The sequence below is a fragment of the Cyrtonyx montezumae genome, unplaced genomic scaffold (assembly GCF_038088225.1).
Source record: "Cyrtonyx montezumae isolate F1298 unplaced genomic scaffold, pur_monq_1.0 scaffold_19, whole genome shotgun sequence".
Classification (NCBI taxonomy): domain Eukaryota; kingdom Metazoa; phylum Chordata; class Aves; order Galliformes; family Odontophoridae; genus Cyrtonyx; species Cyrtonyx montezumae.
The window spans coordinates 6,944,496-6,960,086 of NW_027071925.1; the positions used below are offsets into that span (position 1 = coordinate 6,944,496).

The 15,591-nt window shown below is 36.6% G+C and overlaps 1 protein-coding gene across 5 annotated transcripts in view; it reads right to left on the reverse strand.

The window, feature by feature from the left end:
* The window catches only part of HELZ (helicase with zinc finger), a 72,394-nt gene that overhangs the window by 13,222 nt on the left and 43,581 nt on the right, over nt 1–15,591 (reverse strand). For all 5 annotated transcript variants that reach the window (XM_065735407.1, XM_065735403.1, XM_065735405.1 and 2 more), the window contains 8 exons: nt 14,222–14,400; nt 13,173–13,291; nt 11,907–12,052; nt 10,291–10,438; nt 7,760–7,943; nt 6,659–6,887; nt 2,951–3,155; nt 158–209 (listed from right to left, as the gene is read on the reverse strand). In XM_065735407.1, coding sequence (XP_065591479.1) covers nt 158–209; nt 2,951–3,155; nt 6,659–6,887; nt 7,760–7,943; nt 10,291–10,438; nt 11,907–12,052; nt 13,173–13,291; nt 14,222–14,400 — 1,262 coding nt within the window. The remainder of the gene's footprint in view (nt 1–157; nt 210–2,950; nt 3,156–6,658; nt 6,888–7,759; nt 7,944–10,290; nt 10,439–11,906; nt 12,053–13,172; nt 13,292–14,221; nt 14,401–15,591) is intronic.

Genomic DNA, 15,591 nt, shown 5'->3' on the forward strand with positions numbered 1-15,591 from the left:
AGTCTACTATTTGTTTTCCCAGTGCACACAGGAAGAAAATGGCTTTTAAAAAGAGAGTGGACGAGATACTCCATTCATGTCAAATTACAATCAGCCTGACTGAAGTCAAATCACAGTGAGCTCAGAGAAATTCCTTATTACAGCAATTATTACTTACCAATTCCATCAGGTGGGAAATGGTCATTCTGGTTATGATGATGGACCTTGCCCTTTAAAGGGGAAAAACAGTAATAGTAATGCTTTGCAGACTGAAAATTAAAACAAGCTTTGCTTTTATTTCAAGTGACTATTACAACTGAATGAAATGCAAAACCCTCAGCACTCATTTTCAGTGGCAGCTCTCAGTGGAGTTATAATCCATTTTCTTCTCCAGGCTCCAAGGTTCTTGGAGCCAAAGCAGTTGCCACCAGTTTTATGCAACTGTTCACTTAAATTTCTTATAAACTGCCACCACACCCCATATCATGTACCTGCTTCTGCACCTCTGCCCCGAGTTACTGCTCCCCCAGCACTGTAATACAGAACCAAGGTACCCTGAGGAATCTGTCTGCCCTTGATGAAATCTACATTAAAAAAGGAGGTGAACCCCTCCTGAGAAGGTGAGTTTACAGCATCAGGTTAAGTAGTCAGCATCCACAAACTGCAAGCACAGATTCAAATGTCTGTATGTTTTTAAATTCTTTGCTGAATAGGAATACCTTACTCAATCTGGACCTAAATGCATTCACAAGTTTTAAATAAATGTAAAAATCCTTTGATGCTGCAAAACTTTCCTTGCCCAGGAGATAAGTCTAGGCACTTTTCCAGCAGCCTGAGCAAATTAGTCAGGGTACCAAGACAGGTTGTTTGACAGTGTTGACTCATGCATAAACTAGATTAAAGAACTGGTCTCTGGATTTCCTTCCCTTTTTAAAATGAATTATTGAAAAATAAAGTAATAATTACTTTTCATTATATTATAGTACTTTAAAAAAAAATAAATCTGAACCTTGTTCGCTTTAGTGAATAGACAATTTAAAACAAACCTCAGAGAAACTACATTCCTTAGCAATCACTCCTGGTTTAAACAAAGCATTTTTGTACCTGTTATGCTGTCAGTTAGCATTAAGCTGGATGGGCAGAAGCACACCAGACGTCTGTTCTGCCTACCACACTTGTACTCTACAGGAACCACATTTTTGAATACCAAAATAGTAAATTACACACATTTGATCAAATAGCTGTCCCGTCCAGCAGGAGCTCCAGCACATGACCATGTCATATCATAACTGAACTGGGACCATTTCTTTGCTGTGAACAGGAGGTGCTGGTTCCGAATTTCCTTTCTTTCTTTTAATAGTTCTGATGGCCCTCAACTGCATGGATGCCCAGAAAATCAGCACAAAACTGTGTCTTACGTACTCTTCTCATTTCTCAGTATAAAATACATCAGCACTAGGTTTTTAGCCTTTCATCTTCATATGTTAAACACTGTACTTTGGAGGCCGAAAATGAGCTCAGCTAACTGCCTGCTTTTAAAACTTCAGCAAAGGGAAATGTTTAGCACAGCCATTGTCTGTAACACTGCAATACTATCTGCACACTCTGTCTGGTTTTGCACGTGCAAGCTGCCAGTTACACTCAGGGGGAAGAGTTCTCATTATACTTATGATAGAGGTGGTTAAACTACTTCAGATACTAAATTGAAATTACAGTGCCAGCAGTTTTGAAGTGTGCCTTCTGATTTCTATAGCACATGTGCTTAGTTTACTAACAAACTGGAAGAAAAAAACCACATACGAGTCTATTCACAAGACTACTATACCTGCATTTCCAAATAACTCCATAGTGGCACTAAAAAGAAAGCCTTCAAGGCTGCAGCATTCATGAGAATGCTTAAAGAATTTCTTAATTTTTGTTTTTCTCTAAGTGTGTTGTTTTGACACATCCCTGGATGCTTTAGAAAGATGTTTGTTCCAGAAAGTAACGCATGCTGATGATGAAGCCAAATGTTCTCACTTACAACATTTCTCTTAGGAAGAAGCTAAAGGAAAGGCTTTCTGTTTTGTATTGTTGATGTTTAAAAAAGAAAAAAAGTAAAAATTTAAATGAAATTCAATAGTTTGCAACAAAAACGCATTTCTTCCTTTACGTACAACAGAACTGCTCACAAAATCTGGCAGCCTGCATTTTAGTTGACTTTCTGAAAACAATTTATTTAAATTACAACTAAACTTTTAAATAAACTACAAAAATACCTATTAAAATAGAATTAATTACTAATACATCACAAAAGAGCTCTAAAAAAATTCAGTATTGTTCCTTATCATCTCAAGGAATCAAGGACTGTGTTTTCATCACTTTTTTCACCTGGTTTTATGAAAAGAGCTGAGAAAATTACCGCTGAGTGGTAATTGCCTCTCTCTGCCCTCTTAATGCTTGCGAGGTCTGGCCTCCTGGAGGACATTGTCAGTGAGATAATCCAGGCATTATACTGTATTACAAGGTATTTTCCATGAAATCAAACACTTATCTCACACACAAGCCCTGGAATTTTAAATGTCATTTTCAAATCAAATTGCTTGTAGTTTGTTTGCTTGTACTCCCTGCCACTTGCTACACCAACCTGTTGCTCCTTGGGATAGGGTCAGCCTTGCCTTCTGGAGTTTCAACTGGCTTATCTTAAGCACAGATGCTGAGACTGATAACTGAAGTTCTCTGGGGCTATTGCAACATACCCAACAAACACATCAAAGTGGCCCACAGCATATATTTTAATAGGGGAACATGACCAACTTAACTGCTGAGTGAAGAGCTCTCACTTGAAAACCCTGAGAATCCCATCAGAACTTGCATTTATATCTGGTTGCACTGATGTCATTTTAAAACAACTTGCCCATAAGCCTTTTACATCATCTCCCAACAGGATCTCTCAATCTGCTTCCTGACAAAACCATTGGTGAAGGTTTACCTTTGGAGGTGACTGCTGCTGTTTGGTGGCATTCGCCGAATGTTGATGCCGAAGAGCTCGGGGAATAAACTCAGGAGCCAGTGGGTTTAACACATAAGTTTTCTTTAACTCCAAAGCTTCCAGCTGAGCTTTGATCTGTTCAAATGTGATACCGTGGAGACTTTCATTCTCATGACACAGGGCAATAAACCTTTCCCAAAATTTCCTATGGAAACAATTTTCAGAAACAATAAAAAGGAGTAAGACTCGATAGCTGCTGTTAAAATGAAAATGGATTTTATACAACCAAGACATTTTTTACCTTTCCCATATGCTCATTTTACACACAATGCCATCAATCCTGAAAACATGACCCCTCCATCCGAAACCCAACAGCATAATGCAAAGCTCTCCAGTGTCTTAAAAGGGACATATGGATTTGTCTGTGCATATCAAGACTCAGCACTGGGTCTATATATGACATAACATGAACAGCATGGACAGATCTTGACACAGAATTTTTTTCCTAGAAGACCAAACACTAGCAAACACAATGCTTAAAAGTATCTGATTTATGAAATTTATTAAAGCTCAAGGACTCATAGGGATTGTATAGGTTTCCAGTCTCAAAAGATGTCAAAAGGATTTCATGAATTTTGGCAGATCTTTCAGTTCCAGAGTCATAAATACAGAGTTGTGATCTATTCTCAAATCTGTGCTTGTGAAGCTCCTCAGTGTCACATAAAGACTAACACATCAGAAGCATCCAGAGGGCCTTGGAGGTCCTCTGGTGGAAGACACATAAAATGAGTTTTAGTACATGTCAGACATTTCTGTAACATATGTCAGAAACATCAAGCCAGAAAGACCACGATCAAATAAAACTAAGAATTTACAAAAAGAAAGTCACGTGCCATCTTTTAATAAAAATAAAAATCTCAAGTTACTTTAAAAAAGGATTAAAAAGACAATAATCTTTAAGTGAGCTTGACTGAACTCCACTCCTTTATGCCTCAACGCAAATTAAAAGACTGAGGAAAAACCTCAATAAGAGACATGTGACATTTTATAACATGCATAAATATATGTCATACAGCTTTGTATAATACGAAATGGCAAATAAAAGACTATGAACTTTAATTACACAAGCAATTTCCACACAAACCAAGACAGTAACAGTGTTTGTCCCAGGTATCTTCATAGAGCCACAGAGAAAACCACTATGCACATCTTACTACGTCCTTCTACTGAGCTGAAATGTGGAGCAGTTTGTTCTCAGTTTGGGTTTTTTTTCTAAGTTACATATTGTGCTCCTCGTCTTAAGTTCATCTGTCGATAATAAGGCCTGGCCAATAAGCTCTGTTAACTTACTGTTGTCTCCCAAAACCTCTAAAATGAGTGACTGATGCACACTAACTTTAATAGCATTGCCACACTTTGCTGAGTACCTGCCCTTTGCAGAGAAGAATAAATATCCTTCTTGCAAGAATATCGCAATGCTACTGACGTATTTAAGAACTCAAAACGGTTTTCCCACCTTCTGTTGCAATTTCATAGGGCAGGACATGCTCTTTTAAAATTCAGGATACAATATGCCCCTTTTTCTGCATTTTATTGAAAGGGAAATATAGCTTGCAAGGTTTTAAGTAAGGACTAAAAATCAAAATGAAGTATCTCACTGGGATGCTTTAACAACGGAACTCCCTCTGATTGATCAGTTCGCTCTCCAAACCCACTGCCAAGCACCACAGAACAAGAGGGACCCATACACTTTTGCTTAAAATGCCCCAAGCAGTCTCTCTATACATGGAACAATTGTACTGGGGCGTAAGAACAGAGAATAAAATACTGCTGTCTCTGTCTTCCAGTGTGCTCTGGAGTTTAAAGGGAGTGTCTGCCAAAACAGCCCTGTCTAGTCTGATTGTAACACACAGAAATGTAATGATTACTCTGGGCATACTTCACAAAGCTTTCTACAACTATCATTACAGAGTCTTGACTCATCTTGACAGGTATTAGAATATTTATAAAATTCAAGTACTCTCTAAACTTTTTTGAGGTCTGTTTTTCCTAACGAAATGTCACTGCGTTCAGACTTCTTTACTGCTGCTATACTAAAAAGGAACCATCTTCCTAGCAGTTTGCATGAGCCCCTCCAGCACTATTTTCAAAGAGTGAATGTTCAATTATTCAGTGATAGAAGACAATGGCGTATTAAAAGTAAAGCTTGAGTTCCATCCCAATAAAGCTCCAGTCATTCTGGTTTCTTAATTATCTTTTTCATGTTACAATTCTGAACAGCATATAGATTTATAAACAGCTGCTGGTCTTAGAAAGGCAGACTCGGTCTCTTAAATGCCAGCACTGTAACTTAGGTAACAGGTACCCTGCTGATAGCCTACACTTGTATTTTTACAAGTGTTTGCATGCCCTACAGGAGGCATTTTGAAACAGCCATACCCAGAGCAACTTTCCAGCTCCCACACTTGAAAACCAGGTTCCTTTTCACTACCTAATTTAAAACCTCAACATCCAGACTCACATGAAAATCCATGAGATCATCATCTCCACTGGGATTTAGAGAGAATAAAGAAAATGGCCTTTCTCCCACAGAAGCTGTACTTTGTTACAGAACCAATACAGGTTCTAGGTGCCAGCTAAACTAACTACAAATTAACTGACGGCCAGACTTTGGCAGTGTTGTGCGTCCTGAACACCACTGCGGGAAAGGGAAGGAAAATTTGTCAACTAAACGTAATTTCTGAACCAGAAGTAACAAATCTCAATCAGAGCATCATGACAAACTCCATAGCTGAGTCATGCACCACTGTGTAAGTTAATGACCACATGCATGCACCACTGTGTAAGTTAATGAACCAGAGACTGCATGAACAGACTAAGAGACACTCATCATTTGTGGGTCAAGTGCTCAGGAGCTCTCTCTGATCAGCTAAACTAGATCACATCTGAAACACAAGCAGATAATAGGAAAAATGAAACAAACCCACAACTTCTATTTCACTTCTGGTAAGATGTTGTTAGTAGTTTTGAGCACACTACTATAGTAACACATGGACACCTCCTGACACGTCCCTAGCAGGTAAGTAGTTAAATACAGATTACGTTTCATAAATGCAGCAATCAGTGGTTTGATTCCACCTTGGCTTTTCAATTCTAACCTTTGTAAAACACATACATTTTTAGTACAGTAGGATATTGGTCTGGAAAGTAGAATACAATGTAGATGTAACAACTGAGTAATATATATTTTTAGTTTTATTATAATAATGCAGTCCATGCAGTGCTTCCCTCTTCCAAAAAATAAGCCTTTGGGCTTATCTCTGATCATCTTAACATTTCAGGTCTTCCATTGAAAAAGAAACCTTTGAAGAACAAAAGCTTAGTATCCTTAACAACACAGCTTACATTTCTTTTTCACCTTTCTTCACTTAGGCCTATAAAAGTAAATCCAAAGTTCAAACCCCTGCAAGAGTTGGGAATACAACAAATGCTTTGCCACCCTTATGGTATTTTAGAGGGCATAAGTGTAAAGAGCTTAAATTTCACTATGCAGTTATTGTAAAGATTTAAAATATAATTCCATGTCTTATTTGGTGCCTAAAAGGACATCCACTGTTTTACTGAATCCATCAGTCATAGGTAAAACATTTTCTAGCATTTCTAAGTTCAGATTAATGAAGGAACATGCATAACATAAGTAGGATATACCTGCATCTTCCAATGGAACATAAAGCAATGGGATCTCCCACCACAGCTACCAAGGATTGTGCTCTTGTAATGGCAGTATTGAGAAGTTTGTAATTAGACAGAAAACCATAATCCAAGTCCTCCGTTGAATCCTCGAGTAACTGCTCTTTCCTTTTAATTGGTGTTTGCTTATGTTTGCATGTATGTCGTGTTCGTACTGTGCTGAGAAACAACACTCTGAACTGTTTTCCTAAAAACAAAGCAAAAAAAAAAAAACCAAGAAAGTCTGAGATAATCTAGCTATTTCTGCTGGGAAGACTTCTCTAGCCAGCCAGACTTCACACCTAGACATTCTGAAGAAATGATAGCTACCCTTCACACAAAGGGCTTTATGCAAGAATAATAAGATGTAAAATTTTTAAAAGATGCACTATAAATAGCATTTCCTATTACAAGAATATTTCCTCTATAAAAAAATAATTTTTCATCTCAAAATTAATCACTCCAGAACTTTCTGAAATTCTAATAATCTTTACAATACTTTTATTCAGCCAATAACAAATCGTGCACTTATTTATTCTACCTTAAAAAAAAAAGCAAAACAAAACTAAACAACTGCTCTGGACATTCTTGTTTTATACTGAGCAAATCTCTCCAGTACATGATAACTGCCATGAAAAAACCAGAGCACACCACTCTCTGTCACTCAATTGCTTATCTTTCCTTGCTTATTCCTGACTAAAATTGCAACCTAGCAACAGGCTATGCCTACACAAAATTTTTATGTTATCGATGTGAACGCAGAGACAAACACTTAAGTTTGTGGGCCCCTTTTTACATTCTGTTCTATAAACAGAAAATCAGAAAAACATTCTGAAGCTAAAGCTTTGTTACATTTTTATTTGGAACTATTTTTTCTTTACAGTAAAAATGTACCTCTTTTCAGTAAATCTATTCATTCTTGAAATAAGCTTGAACTTCACTTTGATATGTCAGTTTCAAGGGCTACATCACAGGTCTCCTTTTGTTCTAATCAGCTAAAGTTTTTAAGTGCATCTCATTTAGTTTCAAGAGTCACATTTTAGCTGTATATCTCAAAGACATGATGAAGTTATTACTTACCCTGAACGTTTAGCACTCTCTCTACACTGACATCAGACAGTCTTTTTTTCCGAAGTTCCGCCCGAATTCTGAACACTTGATCAGCATAAGGTGTAACGACACCTATACTGCCATCATCCAACTTGCCCCAGGCAACAGGCCATTTTCTTCTTAACTCCTCAACACGCTCTACTACTTCAAACACCTTAAAAGAAAGTCAGAATTCTTAAGAGAATGCTTGAGTGAAGATCATCCTTTGATATGGAAAGATGATTTTAATTTTAAAGATCCAAACCATTTAAGTGATACAGCATTACACAGCCTTACTGAATAAGAAACAATACTACCATAATTCTACTCTAAAACTCTGATGTACTGTGTAGTAAAACAATGCACTAAAAGTATTTACTATACATGAAATTTTTTCCACCTTGAACTAAAAGTTTGCCCACAAAAATGTCACCTTTCAAGTACAAACTGGGAAATGATATTGATAACCTTAATATTAATACTTATGATTTTACTAAAATGTCAAGTGCAGCAGGACGTTTCTGATCATACCTTATCTAATGTATTTAAGTAAATACCCTGCCTAAATAGAGATTATTTAATTTTTACTCTGGATTTCATGTGTCATTTTTGAGTTTGGTGCCTCAAGAAAAAAGAATGTGTATATCAGAACACACTCAATTCCAAAGGATACTATCAGGAGTTTCGGATTTTTATCAACTGTTAGTACACTTATTAGTATTTCGTAGAGATGAGCTACCAGAATAATAAATAACAGTGGTTGAAAAACACTTCCTCTGAGGAGACAGGCCTATAGCAGCCTCCTGCCAGAATGTGTCAAGCATAGGAGCTTCTGTTTCAACACACTGACATGAGACACTGCACTGACAAACTTTATGGGTGTTTTTTTGTTCTTGTTGTTTAATTTAATTATTATTAATTTTAGATGACTACACTAGAATTACCACCATACAGGTTAACTCTGGAGTTAGAACCAAAGAGAGGAAATTCACTTTCCTGACTCACAGCAGAGGCACCAACGAACCTTACGTTGATGCAAATTTCGATTAAAGGACAAACAGTACAAAATCTCCTTCATCCTCTGAATTTCAGTTTATGTTGGTGTTTAAGCAGCTGCTGTCCTTCATTTCTGCCTGCAGCTATTAATGACTCACAATTTTCTGACAGTTACTGGGCCACTGAAGATATTTTAAGCATTTTTTTTACAACTTTTTTTTAAATGGCAAAGCAGTACAAGTAAATTGATGAAAGTAGTCAGGTGCCTTCAGTTTTTCCTCTGCGATGTGTCCAGAGATCACTGGAGGCTGAAATGCACCTAAAACCAGCATGAGCTTTTTATTTAAATAGGTATTTTAATACATTGAGGAATGCATAACCAGTGCAGCACAACACCTACAAAAAAGGTTAAAAACTATATGTCAGATGAAATGAACCACTAGTCAACAAGGGAAATCAGACAGCTCTGCAACAGCTCACAACAGACACTGCTGCTAAACCGTAACCTAAATTCAGTTAAAATTCCTTACCTCATAAAGATCGTTTTCAATGTTTAAGCAAATTAGTGATATTTCTTTTTCTTTGAAAATAGCTTTAAAGATTTCTAAAGGCAGCTTTTTAGTGTGTGGGGGGGAAGGAGTTAGCTCAAATTCCCCTGACTTGAAGTGACTGGAAAAAATGCATCTTCATACATCATTCCAAAAGTAATGCCTTCAATTTATTTCCAACTTTTTCCCATGTGGAGGATTTCACTTCCAACCCTTTATTCCATCCACACTTCTGTGTCAGATCCCATTGTGTCAGACTGCCCCTCTGCTGCCTGCCCATCTGTCACATGGCAACAACATGTAAAGAAGTACTGGTGGGAAGGTTCAACCTCTGCTGCCATACTGCCAGTATCCACCTCTGACACTGGGAGACAAAACAGGAACATTACAAGGGCTGCTCCAGAAGTAATGCCTATTAAAAATATTGCCACATCTGGTCTTTTTCTTAAACTCAAGGGAAGGAATAATTAACAATTGTTTGAATACCCATAAAGGTATGGAAACAAATATCTTAAGACAGGTTCTCATTGAAAAAAAGAGTATCTGCACATGATCAGTTAAGACACCAATCCTAAACATATTCAAGCAAATATTAAATGTTACTCTAGAGGACTCTTATCTGAGTGGGAGCATTTCTACAACAGTAGAAGAAATTTAAGTTTTACTTCAAATTGCAGTTACTCTCAGTTGCTAAGATACATCCATCACTGTCACAAAAATTATCAGGAAAGACATCACAAAGAACGAGCCTGATAGAAAAAGTAAGTAGCTTGCAATTTGCAAAGAGAAAAGGAAAATAAATTAGTGGAAACATTTACCACAATTGCCACGTTCACTATTTCACATTTAACAAACTTCACGTTTCTCTCTCATGTTAGACAACAATGCATACTTTCCACCCACGCTGAGCATAAACCAATAAACATGAGGGAATGTCAGCTTTAAGAAAAATCGAGAACAAAGCCAAAGAAGAGTTACCTCTGCATTATTGTAAAAAGCCGTGCTATTTTTTTCCTGCACATCTTCCCCACGTGCTGTGAAGAAAGTTAAAGGGTAGAAATCTTTGTGCGCTGGCTGCTTTCCACTCGCCATCAATTTGCCTTCGTAGAAAAGTTCAGATGTGTAACTGCAACAAGGCAAAATGGAATAAAATGTGGAGCCTATATATGAGCTCACTAACATGAGAATTTCACCAGTAAAATACACAACAGCAAAATTCTTCCTAAGGAAAACCACTATTTACCATCTCCAAGGATGCCCTCTGAAGCAGCACAGCCATACCAGTTTGTTTTTCAAATGAATCCTCAGTAATGAGTTCTCATTAAACAACAGAACACCCTCTCTATAAGAATTGTTTTTTTCAGTTACATTTCCAGAGACATTCATGATTTTTTTTTCTGTCTCTCCTCTTCCATTAGGTAGACACGATTAATGAGATCACCAGGAATTATCTTCCTACACTTATTTCTGTCATAAATGTCACAGTCTAAGATATCAAGGGAAATTCCACATTACAAAGGAAGTAAAACTTGACAGAATCCCTACAGTTGGACTGTTAGAGCATGTTTCACTTCACACAATAATACTTTCTAGCAGCATTACACACACTAGATTTTGACTCAGCCAACTACCCCCAATGGTACTTCTGCAATCCTTACCTCGGTGTTCAACACAGTGGATCTCTCTGGGAACACACTGTCTGAACTTCAAGTGCTGAAGTTTGAGGCAAGTTTCACGGAAATGACATCTAAACAATTCCTACTCTTTCAGATTCCCTCTCATTTTTAACTTAAAATTTCTGGAAATGTCTAAGAAGTGTAGAATGTGTAAGAAATAAAAAAGAGATCAAGCTGTGAAATAAAGTATGCTACATTCTCATTTTTGATTCCCCAGTGCATTTAAATATTCCTGCTTTTGCTTTGAACACAGTGATAACCTAATTAGTATGACTGGATACCAACACAATATCCCCTCAGTACATATTTGAGTCAGGACTTAAACTTTAGCATTTTTCCCCATGATTGCACTTATTCTTTCTAGCACAGCTCATGGATGAGCTCATTACATTACACTAGCAGCCATTAGTTTATCATAGCATAAAAATGCAAAACCACTGATTAACGTCTTGAAAGAAGAAGCAAACATACACAAAATTTGACCTATTTTTTCCTCTTCATAGCTGTACATCTGTACGTTCTTTATATTGCACATATTTTACTGCTCCAAGGTAACCTACCTAAAAGTCTGAAATTATTTAAGGAAATAACAGACCCTACTGAAAATATTACATAATGGTTAAAAAGGGAAAGTTAGCTCTTTGGCTTTGCATGCCTGTCTTGTAGCCAAAGCAACTCTCCTTGAATGAGAGGGTCTGTAATAGATCTGCCTAAATGACTCTTCAGTCTCTGCTCTAGGAGACCAAATTTCAATCCAGTAACAAGGAATTACTCCACTAACTGACTCTGAAACAACTATGACTTCATTACAGAAATATAAAATGCTTCATCAGCTGTTCTTGGCATATCAAAAAAATTTATATGTTTTGTTCACTCACTCCAGTCAAAGCATGATACAGTGAAAAAGTTCACACCTACTTGATGATAGCTTCATGGGAGCGATAGTTCTCACACAGCAAGATCCTGCATGGAAATTCTGCAGGGTAGTGCTCATAGAGCCGATCAAGCAATGAAACATGAAGGTTTCTTTCCCTGGCAAATTCACTGTAGACAAAAGGACTGAGCTGTAATAGACACACACATACAAAGAAAACGTAACTAAATATGTGGATTTAGAATTTCATGCTCCCAAGACACATATTTTACATCAAAATAGAAATAAAACTTGCACTGTATATTCATATTGGGAAGACACACGGATAAGCATTTTCTAACTATTCCAGAGAAATGCCCATTCCTACTGTAAAAGTGACAAAAGAGCAGCTGTGCTTACAGTAACAATAAAACATTCAGTAACTAGGTAAAGAGGAGAGAAGAAACCTTGTATACTTTCCTTCCTGAGTTGCAAAGATGAATAACACAAAGGAGAGAGTTACATGGACAAAAAAAATAAGAAATTAAAAAAGATGACACAGTGTGCTTTGAATGCCATTAACAATTATGCTGTGGATCCATTTACAGACAGGTTACTACCATCCACAGAATAGGATAAATTTGTAAAAGCAAAGAAAGCTAACAAATTCATTGGAAACAAGTAAAACAAAGGCAGCCCAGTGACCAATACACTATTACTGGTCTTGTTTAACAACAAAAGCATCACCTAAGATAGCAGGAAAAACAGAACTAAAGATGCAGAGAAAGTAATTTCAAATTGAAATTCAAAAATTAAGCCAAACTACTGATGTTTTGAATACGTTATTCAGAATCTGCGTTTATTATAGTTTACTCTCAGGTATTAGTTTTAGAAATGTAGATGCCTCTCAGAATAGCTTCTATGAGAACCCGAGCTACAAAACAGCTCTTTACAAAGGTAGCCAGGGACATACAGACCACAGTGCCTCCAGCCATCCTGCTGGGACTCGTGAGCTTGAGCCTGGACTGGTAAGAATACCATCCTCTTACAAAGCACTTTGGAGACGACACAGATGATTGTAGTAAGTGGCAAAGCTACTCTACAGTGGCAAAAGTGCTCTATTGCTTTTTTTTTTCTTCCTCTTTTTTTCTTTTTTAAAACTATAGCAATGCAAATGTCTTCCTTATTGCCATCATGAATCATCAAGAAAAGGAAAGGCAAATCTACCAAACATGCCACGGACACTTGGAGAAGTTTATTATGTAAATAAATAAAAAAACAAACATACTACATATACATTTGGAATTATACTTAAATGCTACAGCTTTTACCTGCATATGGTCTCCAGCCAAGACAATTCTTGTGTTTTTATTAGCTAATGCTAGAGGCATAATAGTTTCACACTCCATAGCCTGCGCAGCTTCATCTAACAGAATGTGTGTAAAAAAACCTGTAAAACAGAGATAACAGCAGATAAGTGAAACTAGAGATATGGTAAAATAAACAGTGACAACAATGTAAGAAATTGTACTAAAAGTTCTGTATTCTGATAGTAATGAAAACTAGAAAAAAAAATATCAGGACAGCTTATACAAATGAATTGCTAGCAATTACTTAAAAACAACAGCAACCATTTTCTAATCCACTGTTGGTCAACTGAATGTCAACAATACCAGCAGTAGCATAGAGATTTGCCACTTTCTTATGAGTGAAAATTTAAATTCAATCTTATGATAATGTTGGACAAAAGGGTGGGGGTAAAATCTATGCTCAAGATAACAAGCCTATGAAAAAATCTGGACTTACATTCCATGAAAGGTAAGTTCTGCACACACATGGGAGATAAATGGTTTTGTCTGTTTGTATATTATTTGAAGATAAAGTAAACAATTAACCCCAAGCAGCCTCTGCTCCAGTAAATCAGTCAAAGGTATTTCAGCTTACAAAACAACCTGTATGTACCACCGTGGGTTGGTATCAGTGGGAATTGTTTGTAAAGCTCATAAAAGAAGAGCTCTCCACGTTATTTATGCATACCTGCTCGACCTTAATGAGCAGAATACTCAAAGTCAGATCTCAAACAGAATTTTCCCCTCTTGGATCTCACAAACACCAGTTCATACACAATACCTCTTCCTTATTAATTTATTTATAAAAGGAGAAAAAAAAATAGGTAGGCAAAAGGCTAACTCAAATGCCATCAATTTTGCAGCATTTTAGTGAACATTTTTTTCATAAAAAAACAAACTTTTTTTTAACATTAACTTTCAGCTGCTCAGAAACCTGAGTAAGGAACAGAAAGAACACTTGTCACTGATGCTGGAAAGACACACACCTCTCAAAGCACCTTACAGTTGGGTCTTGTTTACAACTATCATACCTGGTTCAAGATCCAGTTGACACAGATACTGTGATGTATTTAAAGTAACAACTACTACTCGCTGCTTAAGAATATCTTCTTTCTGTGGCATCTGAAAGGTGGAATGTGTGCTTGAAATCAAACAGTACTGATGCACAACTGGGTGGACAGTCTTTACCCAGCGATTTCTGAAATATACCCTACAAAAGAAAAAGGAGGCTTATTTTCTGTACAGTTGAAACATAGCAACTGTCTAACGCTTCAAATTCTAGTAATCTAGTAAATTAAAGTCTCCAAAAAGCAAATCATCACTATTGTGCACAACTACATACTGAAATACCTTGGTTTTCTTCCACTATTTGTTGCAGAGCAATACTACATATATGAATATTTACCAGAGATTAATCACACATGAAAATCTCTAAGTTCCTCCTACACTTAGGTACTGTGACCTTCACATCAACACCATTTTTCTGTCCATAAACTCACTATATACATGTGTGTGTGTGTGTGTGCGTGTATTTCCCTAACTAAAATATAATAATAGCCAATAGTCAAGAACCTGACAGAGTTGTGGTCTCCACATTTCATCAGTTACATCCATATGATCATTGTTTTGTTGTGTTTCTTTTTAAGGCATTAATAAAATCATGCACTACTTTTAATAAATATCGTATGCTTTCTAAGAACAAAACTGGATCTAAATTCATTGCTTTATCATGAAGAGCCTTAATTCTGATATACTTAATAAAAGAATGATAAAACAGCACCAAAAGGAAAGTTTTCTTCATCTATAATATTGGGACACTGTCAGCAATGCACTGAACATGAAATATCTTTCCATGAGACTTAGGGTACTCTTAATCATATCACGAGATCAACAAGAAATTATTCTTAAGTGATGAAATGTTACAGCCCACCCAACTGAAAAGGAAGAGGAACAGGGAAGGCACAAAGATGATGCCCCAGAAGACAAAGTACAAATAACTCCACACAGGTAGACAGAAATATACCCAACCACACCAGCTGAGGGTCTGGATAAAGATGTGAAAGGGCTTTTTTAAGTGTCATTCCTCAAAAACATCACCTGTATCAAGTCAGAACTGCAAATCTGAAGTACAATTTTTAAATTACAAGAAACTACTATACATTCTTATTTACAATTGAAGTTATTTTAACTTATTTCCAAAGCAAATTAAGATGAAATGGTTTAAAATAATTTAAGTTCTGAATATGGGATTCAGTGCTGTTCATCTATTCATCAATTACTTCTTTTTGATTAAGTTTCTTCTGCACTCGCATTACAAATCCCAAATCATTAATAAAATATTTGAACAAGTGAAATTATGCACTCAAGTGCAAAACATGATTGCAATGGCTGTACTTCGGAT